General features: G+C 35.3%; 1 protein-coding gene across 3 annotated transcripts; it reads left to right on the top strand.

Annotated features, from left to right (window-relative positions):
* The first annotated feature begins 8,409 nt into the window (after positions 1-8,409).
* LOC306873633 (LIM domain-binding protein 2-like) lies at positions 8,410-20,289 on the top strand. 3 transcript variants are annotated; one of them, XM_079423059.1, is made up of 10 exons: positions 8,410-8,676; positions 10,057-10,159; positions 11,642-11,814; positions 12,800-12,922; positions 14,561-14,644; positions 14,755-14,878; positions 15,863-15,916; positions 16,662-16,786; positions 17,867-17,926; positions 19,552-20,289. In XM_079423059.1, the coding sequence occupies exons 1-9, from the start codon at positions 8,545-8,547 to the stop codon at positions 17,924-17,926; spliced, it is 978 nt and encodes a 325-aa protein (XP_079279185.1). In that variant the 5' UTR covers positions 8,410-8,544; the 3' UTR covers positions 19,552-20,289. The 3 variants fall into 3 exon arrangements, with proteins under 3 accessions (XP_079279185.1, XP_079279184.1, XP_079279183.1); XM_079423058.1 differs by having other exon boundaries at positions 17,867-17,922; positions 19,552-20,283; XM_079423057.1 differs by lacking the exon at positions 17,867-17,926 and having other exon boundaries at positions 19,552-20,284.
* The last annotated feature ends 1,124 nt before the right edge of the window (positions 20,290-21,413 follow it).

Consider the following 21,413-nt stretch of genomic DNA (forward strand, 5'->3'; position numbering starts at 1 on the left):
ATTATGAATGAATGTATTAGGTATCATGAAGTAACAATTATACCTTTTATAGCACGTATTAATTTACGTTAATGATCAATTCTGCATATATTAATACAAATTAGCATTTTAAATTGTGTAAATTAACATTTGTATAAGGTATGAGCATAAATTCAAAACTAGTAACGGTTTTGCAAATAAAATGAATTTATTTATTAATTTATTTATTATTAATTTATAACAAAAAATAAAGTGGAAACTTAAAGACAAACTGATTCAAAAGTAAGCAGATATTTAATATTTGACAGGAATGAAAACAAGGCTGTGAGAGATAGAATTACAGTGAGTTCAATGGATTGTACTGTAGTTTAATTACCGGTGCATAGCGATTGTTTAGCTGATGAAATGTCAGTAGACAAAAACTCCATAAAGCAGTTGTGAAAGTTGTGAGTTGTACCTTTGAATAGTGCATTCCACTGTAAACACTAGTCTATCCCTCACAGTCTTGTTTTCATTTGTGTAAAATTCAATATGCCATATATTAAGGTTATGACATTAGATGTCATTGAAGTCAATGTCTTGACACATCAGATTGGACAGAATACAGAGATACCGAGTGGCCTTTAATAGATTGTTAATGTTGTTTTAGGAGCTTGACGGGTTGTAATATTAATTTCACATTTATCCACTGTCATTGTATGGGCAAAATTCTAAAAAATATCCTGCGTTCCACAGAATTCAGAACAACATCAGTTTTACATTTGCATTCCTGTAAAGGTAAATAAACTAATGAATATAGTGCATTACGATACAATATAAAAATGTTACACAAGTGCACCAGTGAGCTTTTTCAAGGATTATTAATATAATGAGATTCCACATGATGCAACAACTAAGAACCCTTTCGCAACAATCATGAGCAGATTTTGTTTGTTGCTGTGCACCTTCTGTATAGGCCTGCACAAAACCTCCCATTCTACCTCATTCAGTCCTACTAGATTAAGATCTGAAGACACTGTGCACTGGAGTGAATGTCAGATGATGTTTGCTTGTGGATCTGCTGGATGTGTGCATCTGAAAGCAAGCAGACTCTGGCCATAAATGGCTGCACACAATCAGAAACAGTATTCAAATGATGCTCTAGATGGTTAAGGGGTCGACTGAGTGCCAAGAAAACATTTACCACAAGCCTGAGCTGAACCCATTGATCAGTCTGTTTTGATCCTCCTATCTGCATATAACAGCGGATGTATTTCTTCTGGCCTTAAATCACATAATTTTGGTGTGTCAGTTGTATTTATTAATTAATTATTTAATTAATTATAATTATTTATGCAGCAGAGAGAGTTTTGTTGTTTCAGGGTTTCATTGTTAGCTAATATTTTGTTTTATTTTTGGTTCATTTTAATCATCGTCATCCTCTGTGTTTCTCTAAGACACCATTAATTTGTTGTGAAATAAATTTTGAAGACACTCAACATTGGTATCTGCAAATATTGGACGGTGAGAATACAACAGCTTATTTTAAAGAATTACGAATGAAAGATTTACTGTACTTACTGTGCATTATGATGCTTGAATTCATCATTGTATCTGTTATCAGGCATGACATGAAAAACATGTTATAGGAATCAATAGTTATGATGACCTAAGCGGAGTAATAAACAAGTGTCATTATTTTAATTATATTTTGAAATATTCTTTGATTCAGAAGGTCAATAATAAATTTAAAATCTCATACATTTCCCCTGCATTTTAGTCAAAGGTCAGTAAAGGAAGTTATGTGGCCTCCCATTCTGCTTTTTACATAAGCCGTTCTTCATATATGAGTTCATTTATTTATTATTCATTCAAAAAAAATCTAAATACTGAGAAAATCGCCTTTAAAGCTGTCCAAATGAAGTCCTTAGCAATGCATGTTACTAATCAAAAATGAAGTTTTGATATATTTACGGTAAGATATTTACTAAATATCTTCATGGATCATGATCTTTACTTAATATCCTAATGATTTTTGGCATAAAAGAAAAATTGATAATTTTGACCCATACAATGTATTTTTGGCTATTGCTACAAATAGCGACTTAAGACTGGTTTTGGGGTCCATTTATTAAAGTTATTTGCTGCTGTACATTTTGCATGAGACATTGAATAGTTAAATTCTAATGCACTGCTTGCCTTTGTATTAATTATCTCTGTCACAAATTCATTCATGAATTTTTAGGTTGATTTGTAATGAAATGATTACTTCATAATTTCAGAAATTATAGTATGTCATTGTATTGCAGCAACAGTAAGAGAAACTAGGGAAAAAAATATTCTTTCTCTCTATCTCTGTTTTTTCTTTGCCTGTTATCAGGCTGGGCAGCCCATAATTTCAGAGCTGAAAGAACGAGGTCACTGAGTTGCGGTTGCTATGGCAATGTGACATCTAAAGAATAGTGAATGGTAGGAGCATACAGCAAGCAAAGCTGAAGTTCTGTTTGTGTTATTCCTGAGTAGATGAATGTGTGCTGCCATTCTTCCTTCACCACTGTTAAATATACCTTTAAATACACATTTAAATCACAGACTTTTGCTTTTTAGAATCTTGATGGTCAATAAATCTTGATGATAATTCTTCTGTATCTATACTTGTAATGTAAGTTGTTAAATTGTTATACTGTAAGTACAATGGGCGTCACACTGTGTTGAATCCACCTAAAAATAACATTAATTAGAAATGCTTTTTTTTTTGGATATTTTATTATATAATATTTTATATTTATATATAAATCAGACTATATTTTGAGATGAAGTTGACTGACAACCATCCCGAACCTATCAAGAGTCTTGCAAATGAAAAATGCACATTTTCAGTTTTTAAATAGAGAAAAAAACGTATTTTCATTTAGGCTACTTTCAGCATTTTGTGTGTGTGTGTGTGTTTGTTTGTGTGTGCGTGTGTGTGTGTGTGTGTATATACAGTGCCCTCCAAAAGTATTGGAACAGTAAGGCCAATACCTTTATTTTTGCTGTAGACTGAACACATTTGGGTTTGACATCAAAAGATGAATATGAGATGAGAGAAAAATTCTGGGACAAGGTTTTATGGACTGATTTTATGGACCAAAGTGATGGAAAGGCTAAAGTTTGAAGAAAGAAAGGATCTGCTCATGATCCCAAACATACAAGCTCATCTGAAACACAGTGTACACAGGTGTACATTATAGTACACATTACACAAGTAATGTAATGGCTTTGGCTTTCATCGCTTCTTCTGGGACAGGCTCATTAATATTCATTAATGATGTAACATGATGGCAGCAGCTAAATTAACTCAGAAGTCTACAGAAATATTTTGTCTGACAATTTACAGAAAGATGCAAACAAACAGATTGTGAGATCCTTCATCATGCAGCAAGATAATGACCCAAAACATAGTGCCAAAACAACAAAGGAGTTCATCAGGGGCAAGAAGTGGAAGGTTTTAGACTGGCCAAGTCAAGTTCCATACTTAAATCCTGTAGAGTATGCATTTTACCTGCTAAAGAAGAGACTGAAGGGAGTAACCCCCCAAAACTGAAAGAGGCTGCGCTGAAAGCCTGGAAAAGCATCACAAAAGAAGAATGCAGAAGTTTGGTGATGTCAACGGGTCACAGGCTTGATGCAGTTATTGAAAGCAAAGGATTTGCAACTAAATATTAAGTCTTTTTCACTTTAATCTATGTTAATTCTATCTGTTCCAATACTTTTGGTAACATGAAAAATGGGTGGGTTCAAATAAAAGGTGCTATCTTCTAAGTTGTGTATCAGATCCAGATGAAAATACCTGTAAATAAAAGCTGAAATGTTAATCTCTCATCTCATATTCATCTTCTGATGTCAAACCCAAATGTTTTCAGTCTACAGCAAAAATAAAGGAATTGGCCTTACTGTTCCAATACTTTTGGAGGGCACTATATATATATATATATATATATATGTATACTGTATATATGCTTGTGTATCTATATGTGTGTATATACGTACATATGCTTAAATATAGTTTGACAGCCCCCCCAAAAAATATGATTTTTGTGTGTCAAGTCAAGTCGCTATTATTTGTATAGCGCTTTTAACAATGCAAATTGTGTCAAAGCAGCTTTACATCGGCTTGATATAAAGCTGGGTGGCTTTATATCAGATTTACAGTATTTAAACGGGCAAATAGTGTGTCGAAATAGTGTCATTCTCCTCTGGCCAGACAAAATCAGCAGTTTAAATTTAGGCTAAAGCAGAATCTTGTGCAAAGGACTCATCTGGTTCATGTGGTCTTGTCCCGATGGCGTCTAGGAGACAGGGTCTTCACTGGGGATCAGTCTCTGGGGCTCATCTAGGTGTCCTGGCTTTAGAGGTCATCTCTAGGTGCTGATCCACCATCTGATCTGGATACAGTCTGGATCCGGGTGGCTGCAGTGACCACCTGGTCTGGATACAGTCTGGATCTGGGTGGCTACAGTGACCTCGGAATAAGAAAGAAACAGACTAATATTAGCATAGATGCCATTCTTCTAACAATGTAACAAATACATCAGGTGTTTTGGGAAGTGTTCCTGGTTCCGCTTGACCTAATTAATGCAGCCTAACAATCCTTTAACGGATTTGAATTATAGAAATGCGATAGTGTATTATGTGTAAGCCAGGTTAAAGAGATGGGTCTTTAATCTAGATTTAAACTGACAGAGTGTGTCTGCTTCCCGAAAAGTGTTAGGTAGATTGTTCCAGAGTTTGGGCGCGCAGTTGATTTTGATATTCTAGCTATTATCAAATAGCCAGAGTTTTGAGATCATAGCGGATGTGAAGGACTATAATGCGATAAGAGCTCACTCAAATACTGAGGTGCCAAACCATTCAGGGCCTTATAGGTAATTAGCAAGATCTTAAAATGTATACGATGTTTAATAGTGAGCCAGTGCAGTGTTGACAGAACCGGGCTAATGTGGTCATACTTCCTGGTTCTAGTAAGAACTCTAGCTGCTGCATTTTGAACCAGCTGGACTTTGTTTATTAAACGTGCAGAGCAACCACCCAATACAGCATTACAATAATCTAGCCTCGAGGTCATGAACGCATGAATTAATGTTTCTGCATTTGACATTGAGAGCATAGGTCGTAATTTAGATATATTTTTAAGATGGAAAATGCAGTTATACAAATGCTAGAAACATGTTTTTCAAAGGAAAGATTGCTATCAAAAAGTACGCCTAGGTTCCTAACTGATGACGAAGAATTTACAGAGCAGCCATCAAGTATTAGACAGTGATCTAGGTTATTACATGCAAAAGGTTTTGGTCCAGTAATTAACACCTGTTTTTTCAGAATTTAGCAGTAAAAAATTGCTAGTCATCCAGTTTTTGATATCAACTATACATTCCGTTAGTTTTGCAAATTGGTAAGTTTCATCAGGTGTGTGTGAACATGTTTTCAGTATGTGGAGTGTCTTCTCTGTATCTACAGTAAGATGTTGAGAAACATTTGGATTTGTGATGAGTATGAGTTTCTTTACGAAATCTTGCATTTGTGTGTGTGTGTGTGTATTCCCACCTATATATTGTTGTGTCTGTGGATTATTTTGAGAGAATCTGAGGTTGCATTAATATTTAATCAAAGGATTCAACAATAAAATCCATGTGGATCTCTCTCTCTTTCTGACTCACTCTGTCTCCATCTTCCTCTCTCTTTGATTATCCATACAGTAGATGCATATGTGTGTGTATGGGGATAGGCATGCAGCAAGATTGCACAAGAAAACACACTCTTACATGCTACTTAATGGAATTGCTTGTGCAGGGTCAGAGAGGGTGATGTTTATTCTAAATGATGAGCAACATCCTTTGACATTCATTATAATCTTCATCTCACTGGACTTTAGGTTTACTTAAATTTGCCTACATTATGTATCTCTTTCACTTTTTTTCTTGATGGGGCCCTCACATTTCATTTGAAACATTTGTGTTTGATGCTTTGTTCTTCAACACTTTTTAGTACACATTATATTATCAGAATAAATTTGAGTGAAACGCTGAATAGAAAATTGAAATGAATTTCAGAATTTCTTTTCATTTCATATGTCCTTTTGTTGAATACAAGCAGCATGAACTCCACAATTCAAATCCTGTTTGAGTTCAAAAATCTTGATATTAAAACCATGTTGTCTAGCCTGATATTAGAATACTAAATGTACTCGATAAGATTTAGGGTATCAAATTATTGAATGACTTATCCCATCTAGGGAAAAAAGTTCTTTATTAATATTCTTTATTAATATTATGTTTAAAAGGCATTTTATTGCTGATTCATAAAATCTTGTTTCCTCATTTCTTGTTGTTGTTTATGTATTTCATGTTCCTTATAGTGTTTGTTTCTGGTGGACGTTACAATATGCGGTCACTCTTTATATTAGGTGGCCTTAACTACTATGTACTTACATCAAAAACTAAGTACAATGTAGGCCTACTTATTGTGTTCACACTGTATTACAAAACACTATTGCTGCTATTGAGGTGGGATATGGGTAAGGTTAGGGACAGGTTTGGTGGTATGGGTAGGTTTAAGGGTGGGTTAAACGAGTAATTATAAATGTACTTATCGAAATTAATTACAGATGTAATTACATATAGGTATTTTTAAAAAATATAAGTACAATGTAAAAGCATGTATGTACACAATAAGTGCATTGTACCAAGTGATTCATTTAAATGTAAGTACATAGTAGTTAAGGCCACCTAATATAAAGTGGGACCCAATATGCGCTTATTAATTTCATGCAGTAATTTGCATTTATACATTTGTGTATGTTATATTTTGTTTAGGTTGAGGCTTTGAATAAGCTCTTATGGGTTTTCTGCCTCTCCCTGCACTGTATATGGATCATAGTTCTTTGCTTTTTATCGTATATGTTTTATATTGTGCAACTAAACTAAACTTAAAAAAAACATAATTAATTATCTAATGCATAAATAAAAATTAAGTGACCTACAATTTGTATTCCTTTTACATCATATTTCAGTTTGTTTGTTCGTTTATTTATAAATCCTAAATATTTCTGTTAATTTATATTTTGTTTAAAATTAAATTAAATGAATTAAAATTAAAGGAAATGCAATACAATAAAATAAATCTGTGTGCTCTCCTGTTCAAGAAACGGTCCTTGGCCTTCCCAACTTTTCTCAATCCTCTTGCCATTTTCTATTAACTAAAAGGATATCAGAGAGTGACATCTTGTGGTCATCTTTGATCAAGTCACCATAGAGACCGGGAGGAAAATTGATAAACACAAAGACATGGATAGAGAGCTCTCTCGTTATCCTACTTTCTCTTTCTCTCTCTTCATTTATACAGCAGTGGAGTGGGTAAATTCCATTCCTTTAGACCCCCCTCTCCCCCCTCGCCTTTCCCCATGAGACACAACACACACAAAGAGCCCAGCAACCACTCTTATTAACTGACCCGAGGGGGGAGGGTGTGTGTGTGTGTGTGTGTGTGTGTGTGTGTTCGCATCTCTGATCCTCTTTACTAGTAGGCTATATCTATACAGTTTGCATTGTGAAGCCACATGAACTATCAATGCACACATGCACAAAATGAAGCACAGGTTCTGTGTATATGGGTGCGTGTGTGTTTGTAAAAAATAGGGAGTGTTTTGATTTTGGCCATGAGAAAGAAAGACTAAGAGGAAAAAAGAAAGTGAAGTAAAGGAGGTGAACTTTTGGGGCCCTGCTTTCCCCTTAAAACAAGTGAGTAATAGAATCCATATGGACTCGCGCGCTCTCTCTCTCTCTCTCTCTGTCTGTCTGTCCTATCTGTCTTTCATCACACAAAAGAGATTTTAAGCATAAAAATGAGTGGGAAATGTATAGAAAGATTACATTTTCTTTAAAAAGAATAAAAATGTGTACATGTCTCCAATCAATGGGAGAGAGTAAGAGACAGAGGGAGAAATAGAGAGAGAATGAGTGTGTGTGTGTGTGTGTGTGTGTGGGAGAGCAAGTCTCTTGTGTGAGTCATAAAGAAAGAGAGATGGAAAAATACAAGTAGAGAAACACACACACACACACACACACTGTAGTTGCAGCTCTGCATTGAATATGTACAATGCTGTATGCAATTCATTTGCACAATAGCAAACTATCTTATGCCACAGTAGCACACACTGCAGTAGTTATTGAAGACATGTATTTGGGGATTTTATCCGAAATATAAAAAAGCAAACAGTGATTGCATTCCATTGAATTTTGCTCTAATTGGCCAACTTGTCAGACTGTACTGTAAGGAAAGACCCACCAATTTACAGGAGCCTCTCTCCTTTCCTCCACCCCTCCCTCGTCTCTCCCCCTTCCCCTCGTGAAGTCCTCCCTCCCCCTCTCCTCTCCTCTCCTCTCTCCTCTCCTCTCCTCTCCTCTCACAGCAGAGCGCGCGTGTGATTTGACAGTCGCATCTCTCCTTGTGTCCGGGAGCGCGCGCGTGTGTGTGTATGTTTACGATCGTCGTGCTCCACGTGCTGCGTGTGAGTGCGCTCCTCGCGCGCTGTCGGTAACAGAAACCATGACCGGCGCGCCGCGCGACCCCTTCTACTCTTCTCCGTTCGGTCCGTTTTACCGGAGACACGCGCCCTACCCGGTGCAGCCGGAGTACCGGATGCACGAGCTCAACAAACGGCTCCAGTCCCGGCCTGAGGTGGGTGATTACCAAAAATAAAACAATAGCTAGATGATCAGGACTTTGCATTTAATATTTGATCCGTTGTACGTTCTTAAATAGCCTGCCTATGAAGCAAACATTAATTTTAGATAAGAGATTATGGATCAATAGAGTCATAATGTAATCTATAAGGAGAACTTTTCTGTCAATTAAGCTGTTTATAAAGAAAAAAAATCTTTAAATAATTACTTTATGATAAAAAGTGTTAAAATTGGAAATGATAATTTGCACTTTTCCAAAGAAGCAATTAACATCGTATTATGAATTTATTTTAGGCTATATTTATGTGCATAATATCACATCATTCTGACATTTCCGTAGCGTTTTAGAGAATAATTGAGCCTTTTCAAAATATACTTCATATACAAAATATAAATGGTTGATTATGATGGAAATAAGAAAGTGAACAGCAATGCACATCTATGACAGGATAGCAGAATAGCAGTTTGAAGATCAGAATTTTTATCAATTTTTATATTTTTATATCATGATTTGATGTGCAAGTTTTTTTTTATTCATTAAAATTATATTGACTACTTATACGTTACATTATTATTACACCATTACAATCGAACATTATTTTTGTTGCACACAAAATGAAAAATCCAAATCATCACAGGCTAAAGCGCACATGAAGGTTGCCAAAGCCATGACCAGATCTTTATTACCAGACATGTTACACACGTTTTAACATAGATGAAACATAATTTGAATAAGTCAAATTATCTTCTCCCTCAATAGGTCCCAATTTAAACTGCAGTGCAAGCTGTGTTAATATTTGCTTTTCCTGATGCCGTCAGTGGGTGTGCAAAAATAATCCACAATATATAGTACTTTTAAAATATTGCCTACACTCAGAAAAAGCAATGTGAATAAATGGAGGAAAATAAAAGGTATCAGCAGAGGTATAAAATGCTGTTCAGCACATCTGGAGTCATAATAATTTGACAGATACTGCTAAGAGAGACTGAAGTATGGAATGATGACCTATAGAAACACCCCTTTCTCACAATCTAATAACTCTCTTACACGTTTATAACGCAAAGAGACTGAAGTGCAAGAGCTGTCAAAATTTTGTGTATTGTGGTGTATGAGATGGTATAATAATGTCCAGTACAATCAAGTGAATCTCAATAGCAGGCCAGCGGTAGTTGGCTGGATTTGTAGTGTAAATTGCTGCCCTTAATGGGGCGAGTCAACATGGGTGTGTGTTTATAATAAACAGAAAGCTTTGAAATGATAATCACTGTGCCAGGCCTAATTATGGCCATTTTGGGTCATTCAGAGGCCAAGTACTTCTGTAGCTCTCCTCTGTCTCACTCAGTGTTAAATGCGTGTTAATGTGTGATCCCACAGGACTGTGATATTCTGTGGTGGGATGCATTCTGCACTGAGTTCTTTGAAGAAGATGCCACACTGACTCTCTCATTCTGCCTGGAGGAGGGACCAAAGACGTACAGTAAGTGTGTGCAGAGCCATAGCCACCATGTATTCATAGATGTTCGAAAGGTGGGGTGTAATGGTTTAGATTCTTCAACTTTTTCTATTGGTCCCCCCATATATTTAACATTTGTTTGGGTCTGTGACGTGACACACTTTTTTATTTTATTTCATTGAAAAATACATTAAAAATCCAATTCATACATACAATGACTAATGTTTTCATTTCTGACTTAAATTGTTTCAACTGTCCAAACATCATAATTAAGAACAAAAGGATTCTATTCTTTAGCGTAATCTTTTCATGTTATTTTTTGGGGGGAAATATTTGAACAAAACAGCTGTATTGCTTATTAATTTTTTAAATAATATTGCCCAAAAAAATATTATATCATTAAGGAATTCTGCTGAATCTCATGACTGTGTGTCAAGGTCTGTAAGTCGTTTTAAATATTAGCAATTTTTAATCTTTTTATGACATGCAAGGTTAGTTCTGGCTATAAAATGTCATGAAAATTCTCAATTCATATCTTTATAAAAATACCTTTAATGATTCAGATTTGTACATTCACATTCAGTGTGTAAAGAAAGTGTTTTTTACTTTACATTTTGAAATGCATTACATTCATTAATCCGCTGTTATGTCTATATGTCTTCTGTGGTCATTTCTTGGATTGCTTGTTGATAGTTTTATTAAAAGATAATGTATTACGAAGAACTCCTTGCTCCTTCGGGACCAGCGTTGCGTGACACTTACATCTTTGAGTTTGTTTTTTGGTGGATTTTGTGCGGTGGATTTTCATTCCACCATGATTACTTATTAGCAACAAATTAAATGAGAATAAGATCTGTTAGCGTAATATGTGCAAAACATTGTTTTACACTAAAAATGTGTAAAATATTTTTAAAATCACAAATAAAATCATAATGTTATAATAAAATTTGCACTCTTTTTCTTTTTATAAGTTAGAGTTTGAATTTAGATTCATTTCAGTCTGTTTAGAGTTAGACAGGGACACATTTGGGCTGGATTTCACTCATTCTCATTCATTCCTTATTCACTGTGTATGTGGTGAGATTTGATTGACAGGTCTGGGGTGTTCAAATAAATATGGGCCTGCAGACTTCACACACCTCTACTGCAGTGATTGACAGCTCCAGAGCACTAACAGTTCTGTGCGCACGCACAGCCTGCTGGACTTAATGCCTGCGGCATTCAGTAGCCTGTTTGTTTCCAACTCTTAGGGGACCACACACAGAGACACACACACAAACACACACACACACACACATTTACGGTTGCCAGTTAAGGTGTTCGGCCAGTGTGTTGCCCAACTTTGAGTCTCTTTCATCATATGGCCATTAATAAATAAACACCTCCGCATGGAGTCTATACCATTCTTTTCCTTGCGTTTGGTAATCATCGACCGCAACTGATGTCCTCAATATGAAATTTCCCTCTCCACGTATGTTTCTCTCACTCTCCTTGCTTCTTCCCCAGCCATCGGGCGCACCCTGATCCCTCGTTACTTCAGTTCTCTGTTCGAAGGAGGAGTCTATGAGTTGTTTTTTGAGCTGAAACAAACAAAGGAGTCGTTCAACAACTCAACTATTACTGTCGACTCTCATCACTGTACTATGACAACACAACACGGCAAACCTACGTTCACTAAGGTACTGCACACACACGCACGAGTCTGGCTCAGTGAGTCTTTGCTTCCTCATTTTGAGCACTAATGTATTCCTCATTGTGAATTCTGGGCTGGAACTGCACAAAACAAAAAAGGAAAATATAACCCCCACTCTCTCCCTCTCCCTCCTGCTCTTTCTCGGCTTCTTCCTTACTCTCTCTCTCTCTCTCTCTCTCTCTCTCACCCTCCCTCTCTCCCTCGCTCATCCACAAAACCACTTCTCTTTTTTCTATCCTATAGCTTTATGCGCTAAAACTGTAGGATGATCTTGATGAAAACTCTACTTGTTTTTGAGCAAGTATATTACAATACTGTTCAGAGAATGCTCTTGCTTATATCATTTGTATCACATGACCAACATAATGTGTGATTTTCTGAATGTCCTATGCGATATTCATATAGTACGCCATTACGATGCAGAATCGTTCAGTTGTCAATTAGAGAGAGAGAGAGAGTTTTGTCCAACTTTGCTTTTTAGTAAATGAACATTTGTGAATTAAATATTGATTCAGAAGACTGTATGTTGTAGCTAAGTTATACAGATACAGTTCCCAAGTGTGTGTGTGTGTGTGTGTGTGTGTGTGTGTGTGTGTACTGGAGGCATTGATCAGAGCGAGTCTGCTGGGATTACATCCCTCCCGTTGCTATGCCAACCTTGCAGCTACCCTCCGTTCCCCCGGCAACAGAATGTTGGGGTTCAGAGTTCCACACAGAATCCTGCTTGTGCTGAAAATACTGCTTTAATGGGAGAACCATATAATTGAATTTGTTTTAAATTAATGAAAAATAAAAATTAGTTAGAAATAATTCTCTCACATGTTGTGCACTGGTCAAGTCAGTGTTATGATTTCAGAAGATACAAGATAATTAATTTTCTTTGTGTGATGTCTGTCTTATTTTATTCGGAAAGTTTTATAAAACTGAATGACGAACAAATTGAAGAACTAATTGTCTTTCTTTTTTCACAGGTGTGTACAGAAGGTCGTCTTATTCTTGTTTTCACCTTTGATGACCTTATGAGAATCAAAACATGGCACTTCACTATCACACACTACAGTGAACTCATTCCTCGCAGTGTCTTGGCTGTAAATGTGAGTCACTTTTCATGTGAATCAAGAAAATCCTCCTTAATATTTCTCACACAAAATGATATGCAACCTGGAAGACCTTCTACATTGACCAGAATTTGCTACGTATACAGAACACACTGTTTTGAATACTGTATCCCATAATGCAATGTACTAGATTTGACCATTGATTTCCATTGCAGCAAATAAAGCAGAAGTAATATCAGCAACAGTTTTAAAAGTTATATATTCATTATTAAAATGAAAAAAAAAAAAACAACAACAACAAAAAAACCCTAAATAATTACATTTAAGTTTTAAATGGACTGCCAACAGTCCAAAAAAGACATTTTTTTCCACCAAATTGGACTAAAAATTTAACAATTTTTAGATGATAAACTGGACACCACTCTGAATCTTTATACGAATTAAACTTGCATTAAAATGTAGCATTCTATTGTTTAAGTTTATATTTATCTTTGCTTAGTCCATGCTGTCACATATACTACCATTCAAAGGTTTGGGGTTGGTAAGATCTTTGTATATTTTTTCAAAGAAGTATCTTATGCTCACCAAGGCTATATTTATTTGATCAAAAACACAGTTATATTCTGAAATATTATTACAAGAAAGGAAAAAAAGAAAGAAAGACAATCTCCCTGACCCCAAACTTCTGGTAGGGCACTACGTTTCAAAAATGTGGGCAGTTTTCATTGTATATTATAATATATGAAAATATATTATTATATTCTGCATGACCATATTCTACAACCCTAATTATCCTACTCAATACCTAAACTTAACAGCTACCTCACTAACTGTTAATAAGCAGCAAATTAGGAGATAATTGAGGCAAAAGTCGTATTTAATGGTAGTTTTACTCTAAGTTGGATTAAAAAATTAATTATTTGCTAGCAATACCAAAGTCATGGAATTGATTGCCGGGGTGTATGTTAATGATTCATTTTGTGTCTTTAGTGCAATGTAAGTTGCATTGGTTAAAAGTGTCTGTCAAATTCTTTGCTAAAAATGTCAAATACTTTGTGTGTAAATTAGGTTCCCTTCCCTTAGCCTTAGTCAATTTTCATGTGACTCACACACTCAGTAATGGTTAAGTAAAACACAGTCCTTACTTTTTCTGACACTGTGTGTGTGTTGAATATTATTCTCACACAAGTCAGTTTCTCTTCACATGAGCCATGCACTGCTTATATGAGTGCAGTAATGTACTGCTGCTTCGGAGTAAATATTTTTTTTTTTTAGCCTACACTGTGGATTAACATTTTACATATGTAAGATTTACAATACTAATTTAAGCTTTACATGATTTTAATTAAAAAATAATCAAAACCTAATTTGCTGTTTTCTAAATAATACGATTTCCCCAGTTATGTGGGTTATGTTCACCATGGATTTGTTTGGCATATTGGTATTTTCAGATGCATTCACAGGTAGTTGGTTATGGTACAACAAAATGCATTTCAGCCCTTTTTTATCAATCAAGGTGAAAGCATCCAAACCTTTTAGCTAAGCTGCCAGGATGTTGCTATGGAAACATATCATGTAATGAATTAGAGCTCTATCTGGATGGAGCACAAAATAAGAGAGAGAATAAATGGACTTGTGTGTCCGTGTGTGTGTGTGTGTGTGTGTCTTTGTCAGGCACAAGACCCTGGAGCTCTGGAACAACTGTCCAAAAACATCAGTCGAGTGGGACTTACCAACCTCACACTGAACTACCTCAGAGTATGTTACAATCACGTATACACGCATACAAATACAACCACTCTGTACGGATGGTATGATTTTTAATGTGCTAAACAACTGAGTGAAAAGATTCTTTTATTTGTGTGCAGTTGTGTGTGATTCTAGAGCCGATGCAGGAGCTCATGTCTAGGCATAAGACATATGGACTGAGTCCCAGAGACTGCCTGAAGACCTGCCTCTTTCACCAGTGGCAGAGGATGACAACACCACCAGGTCACACACACACACACACACACACAAGTTGGGTGTCCATGTTTTTTGGAGACTTCACATAGGCATAATGGTTTTACTGTACAAACTGTATACTCTATGCCCTTACTGTACCCCTCACAGAAATCTGAAAATGCAGTTTTGCACTCTGTATGATTTTTAAGCTGTTTTCCTCATGGGGACCAAAAATGTCCCCACAAGATAAAAAATACTGATATCCTTGTGAGGACATTTGGTCGCCATAATGTAGTAAATACCAGGTCCACACACAAGTTATTTTATCACAGAGACACTATTATTTTTTATTAATATTTAGAATTTTCATTGTAATTTTAGCTCAAGTTTTAGTTTTGTTGAGTGTTTTTGTCATTTTAATTATAATTCTTCTTCTTATTATGTACCAAACAAACAAACAAACAAACAGTTGTTTATGGTTTCAGTTTGAGTTAATTATAGCTCTAGCTTCTATGTTCTTCATTAGTTCTCGTTTCATGTCTCCTCTTAGCTTTCTTTCTCTCTTAAATACAGTCTGTTGTGAAAGATTAATATAAAAACACCAGCATTGTTTAGCTACTCTTTCCCCCCAGCGTTTAATTTCTTTCTGTTGTTCTCTTTTTAAGAGCTACACAATGTCATTAAATTTACAGTAAACATATTTCATATTCCTTATTAACATTTCAAAGTACTGAGCACATGCTGTTAAGGGTTTTGTGATCTGCAGTAATTAATTGAGGCTTTGACCTTGTGTTGTTATTTATGTGCTATATTACTGCTCTTTTAAAAAAATAACTACCTCCTGCCGTTCTGTGACAATAATTCCTTCGTTTTGACTGAACAACAATCGTATTGTTCTTCTCAGGCAACTCTCTTTCATTGTTCCTCTCTTTTTCTCATTCTCTTTACTGTTTTGCATCCTCATTATTATTTACTGAAATGTTCTTAATGTTGTTTCTGTCTTTTGACTGTTATTAATTCCTTTCATTTCAGTTGGACCCCCGCCCAGTTTCAAGACAGAAATATTTCCCTCTAATTCCAAAAAATGTATGTATGCTCTTCTATGCGCTTTCATTTTTTACAACTCTACATATTCAATAATAATAATAAAATTTACAGAATCAAATCAAATAAAAATATCATATTGCTAGAATGTTCTGCATTCAAAATGTAACCAACTGCTATGATGTAGTATTTGCATGCTGTATTGTGATTTGTCTTCTTTTTTGCATCTCTTTGCATACTGAATTGTGACGGATCTTGCAGTTCCTGCATATATTTAACCATAAAGCTATGTGCAAAACACTGCACTACGGCTCAATTTAAAATAGCATACTGCTAGTATGCTATTCCTAATTCAGCCTATGTGAAAATTCCTGTGTGCAGCTGGCTAAAAATGAGGCACATACTCAGTGTCATGACAACGGCAAAGCCATTTCATTTACTCAAAACTGAAGCCTTATATATAAAACGAACACTACTCTTTTGTTGCCGTGCAAGCAATAGCATTTCCCTCAGGAAATGCAAATCAGATTGGTTCTGTTCTTCGCTATACCTGCTAAAAAATATAATCAGAATACTGTTATTTAGACCTATACCACTCTTTTGTTGGTTTCATTTGCAGTATTTATTAGTGTTTTAAAAGATACAGTATGCTGTGTGCTTGCACTCATCTATTAATCCATCTATTCACCCTTTTTCAACATGTTTACTCTGTTTTCACTCATTTTAAAACATGGAATGCAATGCTGATTCAGTTTGCATTATGCTGCTTTTATGTTTTGATTGACAGCAGAGCCAGCCAAACCAGCAACAAAGAGACGGAGGAGGAGGAACTCAGCTGGTAGCGCATCCAATAGCAGCACAGGAAACAGCAAGAAGCGCAGCCCAGCCAATAACTTCAGCCTACCATCACAGGTACATCACATAGACACATATGTTTACCCTAAAGCTATATTCGGAATGGAGATATACTACCGTACTACTGTTAGTATTGCTGAAGTATATAGTATGTATATTGTGGGCAGTATGCTAATTTTCTGTATACATAAAATTAAAATGTGCAACAGTGCTTGCTGTTGTCGAATACTATGTCCCACAATGCAATGTGTTCAAATTTTTAAAATCTTTATTAAACCTCTTCAAGTAACAAACAGGTATTATCATTGTTAAACACACCTCCAATAAATTAAAGCAGCATACACTGAAAGAAAAAAAATATATAATATAATTAAATAAATAAATAAACAAAGAACAACAAAATAATTACTTACAAAAAGGTAATTGTGACTTTTATCTCACAATTACAACTTTATTCCTCTCAATTCTGACTTTTTCTCAGAATTCCAATAATTTTTAAATGCCTCAAAAATTGGACCAACCTCCATTTCCAGTGCTATATATAAAGTAATATTAGTTGCAACTCTTTGATAACTGAACAGCATTCACTGAATTAAAAATGAAGAAATTACATGACAATTGTAGACAAGCAAAATGTAAAATGAAATACATACCGCACAGTTTTCAGTACATAGTATGCCATTCCGAACATACTGTAGATGCAGTCACATACACACTTGCAGGGAAGCAGTGGTCCACACTGAAAAGATCATATAGGAGAGATATACTAAAATTGATATATGGAAAATGTCTGGATGTCTGTACATATATGTGTATGTGGGTGAGTGTGTAAAGAAATAACATAAAGCAGTATAGAGAGGGAAAGACGGAGAGAGCAGCTTAGTAAATTAACCCATCTTATTTGTTTCATACTGTAATATTTCTATGCAATGTATTATAAAATCAATACCTGAATTACATTGTTTTATTGTTTATAATAAGTAACAATCAGTTTCCAGTGTGATTGTAATTTGTAATGTTAGAGTAATTTTTTTAATATGGAGTCATTTGTCTACTCTGATTAATTTGTTTGTAATTAAGACTAATTAGCCGTAATTGATTTGATGATAATTAGTATTGTCCGTCTCTGGTCCCCAGCCTAAACGTGTCGCCGGGGAAACGAGGGGTGGCGGGTGGCTGGAGGCGGAGCTTAGGTAGGTGAGTGACATGTGCAGACAGTTATCACGCAGCATGTGCTGTCTTAACGAGCTACTTAGCAATGCAAATTTGCATAATTAGCACATATGTTGTTATTTAGGTGTTCTTTATCTGAAACAAATCTAATTAAAGTCTAAAGAGCTAGTGTCTGAGTTTGTGTGCATGTGTGTGTATGACTGCGTATTTAACAAAGCTTGTGGGTATGCCACATTTTTCTATTTATGTAAACATATTCCTTATTATCAGAGCTGGGTAGATTACTTACAAATTGTAATCCGTTACTGATTCCAAATTATATGACAAAAATTGTAGTTAGTAACGTAATCCATTACACTACACATTTCAGGTGATAGACTCAGATTACTTTTTGATTGCTTTTAGATTACTTTTGATCTAACTTGTTTTTCACATGGATTTAAATAGGATAATCTTGTACCATATTGATATAAAAATACAAAAGTGTACATACAAAATAAGAAAAAAAAAATAATTATAAAAAAATATATATATATATATATATTCCATTCGTGGCAATTAACAACATAAAGTGCATTAAACATTGCATTACATAAGGTTTCCCAAACTGGGGTTCATAAAAGTACTGCAGGGGGTTTGTTAGTTTAATGAAAAGCTAATCATTAATTAAATCATAAAAATTTTGAATTAAAATAAATCATTTTAAAATAACAGAAATCAAAATAAAACACTTCCTAAAAAATGTATTATTTTATTTGTTTACCTGCATGTCATGGAAGCATTAACCAATGTCAGAGAACCGTGAACATGCAAATGTGATACTTCATTATTTAATATTTATTTTAAAAAATCAGGGTACTTCAATTAAATATACTAGGTGAAAGAAGTTGAGATGACAAAAATGCATTATGTAAATTAGAAATAATGTGAATTTGTGCACTTTAATGTGTTTGAAAGACAAAAGCCTTCCAAAGACAAAGCGATACATTATTAAATAACCCTCTGAGTGATAATGCAAATAAAAATTAATGTGTTCATTTGTAGTCGATTTAATGTTGAAACTGAAATTATTTTTGTAAATCCAGAGGTCAAATGCTGTGTAGCCACCCGATTAATGAGTAGCCTTTGTGTGAATGTCCACAAAACTTGAAAGACTATATTTAAGCGGTAGGCTACTTTAGAAAGAAACATTTAAAAGAGGAATTAGAGAGAATCAGTCAATTATGAATAATTTATTGCTATTGTGTGAATAATCATGTAGCCTAATAAATAAAAACGTAACTGTAGTCTGATTACGAGTATTTTAAAATGTAATTTAATCTAATTACAAGTACTTAATTTTTGGAATCTGATTACGTAATCCAGATAACATGTAATCATTTACTACCCAGCTCTGCTTATTATGCACATCTTTTTTTATTTAATTTTGCACATTCTCTACTGTATGCTTGCATTAGCTATATTACAAGTTCAGATTTTGGAAAATAACAGCCATAAATTATTCTGCTTCTGTCGTTCTCTCTCTTTCTACTCCCCCGCCATTCTCTCTCTCACTCGACCCCCCGCGTCTCTGTTTACGCCAACTGTCTCTCTCTCTCTCTCTCTCTCTCTCTCTCTCTCTCTCTCTCTCTCTCTCTCTCTGGCTGTAGGATGTGATGTTGGTAGGGGAGCCCTCTCTAATGGGAGGGGAGTTGGGTGACGTGGACGAGCGTTTGATCACACGCCTCGAGAACGAACAGTACGACCCTGTCAACGGTCTCCATGATGACAGTCTCCATGACTACACCAACTCACCGACACTTGGAAACGGCAGCTCCTGGAATGGCCAGCACCCTAGCAACCAAGACAGTAAACCTGATACCATGGCAATGCAGCAGTTGGAGTAATGTGATCTGACATTGGGTAGCTATGGCAACGGTGCTGTCAAGGGATGGGGGTATTTTCAACTGTAGAGGAGAAATTGCAGGAGAGAAGGTGTGTGTGTGTGCATGCTAGCGTTTATGTTGGTGTGACACGGTATTCCATACTTGAGACATACAGCTTCAAACATTTAGTTTAAGTATTCCAAAAAAATTAAAGATACTGCAAGCCTTGTAAATATACAGATCTATCAATTCATTTCATATCAGAATTTTTCAGCCCTTTTTTAAAGCTCAGTGGATGTATTGGCTTCATTCTGTACCGTACTGTTTGGTTTCGCTAGAACAACCGGATGAAAAAAGTCCCATTGTGAACGCTATAGCGTTTCGAGCATAAATGCAGATATCTTTATCGCTCTAAATTGTAATGCATATTGTAAAACACATGCAGATTTGTGGTGTTTGTTGTGTATTTTATGTATGGTTTTCAATAATTTGCATTAATAAAATGTGTTTGGTTATGAAATCAGACTCTGTGTGTTTGGTTATTGATATCAAAGTAATAAAAATAGCATAATCGAGAACACAGATTCATTGTTATAATCTAAATAAATAAATAAATTGCAAAGCTATAGGCCTATATTAAGTTTAACTATGATGTTTATGCGAAAATAATCTCTGGATCTTCCCCTCCCTCTAGTGGTCAAAGAAACGTGGTACAAATTTACTGGATGTTAGTTCATCATTTATTCGTCCCATGTTGTTCCAAACGTTTGTCGTTCTTCTGTAAAACATAAAAATACATTTTGAGAAATGTTGGAAAGAAAACAGTATTGGTGACCATTGACTTCCAAAAACAAAAAAAGAAGCAAAAATAATTTTGACTGACATAATTTTCATTTTTGGGTGAACTTCCCTTTTAACATTTGTGAATTTCTATTATATTATGTATTATTATTTTGACGATACGAAGTTGTGTTTCTGTTCTGGCTGTTTCGATCAGTTGTGCTCGAGTGTGCATAAGCAGGGATTTGTTATGTGGGGGGGCTCTATGGTATCGAGCTTATATACTGTATATATATATATATATATATATATATATATATACACACACATTTGCACTTAGTAAGGGCAATGGGGGGCCTGGCCCGTCCTGGACGAGCCTGCTGAGCAAAGAAAACACTGTACTATTCAAACATCAGTTATTATTTATTTCATAGGCGTAATTTACGGGTGGGACATGTCCCCACCACTTTTTACCAGGCTCGATATTGTCCCCACCACTTTTAAAAAGTATCTGAAAAATAGATTGCGTAAGGTATGTATTAAAGGAAAAGCACCATCTACAAATCGTCACTCTTCATAATCTAATTCATTCATTTAACAATTTTTTTCCGCCGGTCAGAAGCTTTTCAACATCCTCAAAGATGAATATTAAGTCTCGTTGTGAAACTATCGCGAGATACGCGATATGCGTCATGGGATATGTAGTTTCCTTTCCCTATAATTAATTAGTCTACAGATCCTGTACCTCTTTTAAAATTTATTTGTAGTCTACAATGTTAATACTGTATTTTAGTCTTAAGGTCTCTGCACACTGAGTTTTTTCGCATTCGCAATCTTAAAAATTCGTCACGCACAGAGACCTTGCA

This window comes from Barbus barbus (genome assembly GCF_936440315.1).
Source record: "Barbus barbus genome assembly, chromosome: 8".
Taxonomy (NCBI): Eukaryota; Metazoa; Chordata; class Actinopteri; order Cypriniformes; family Cyprinidae; genus Barbus; species Barbus barbus.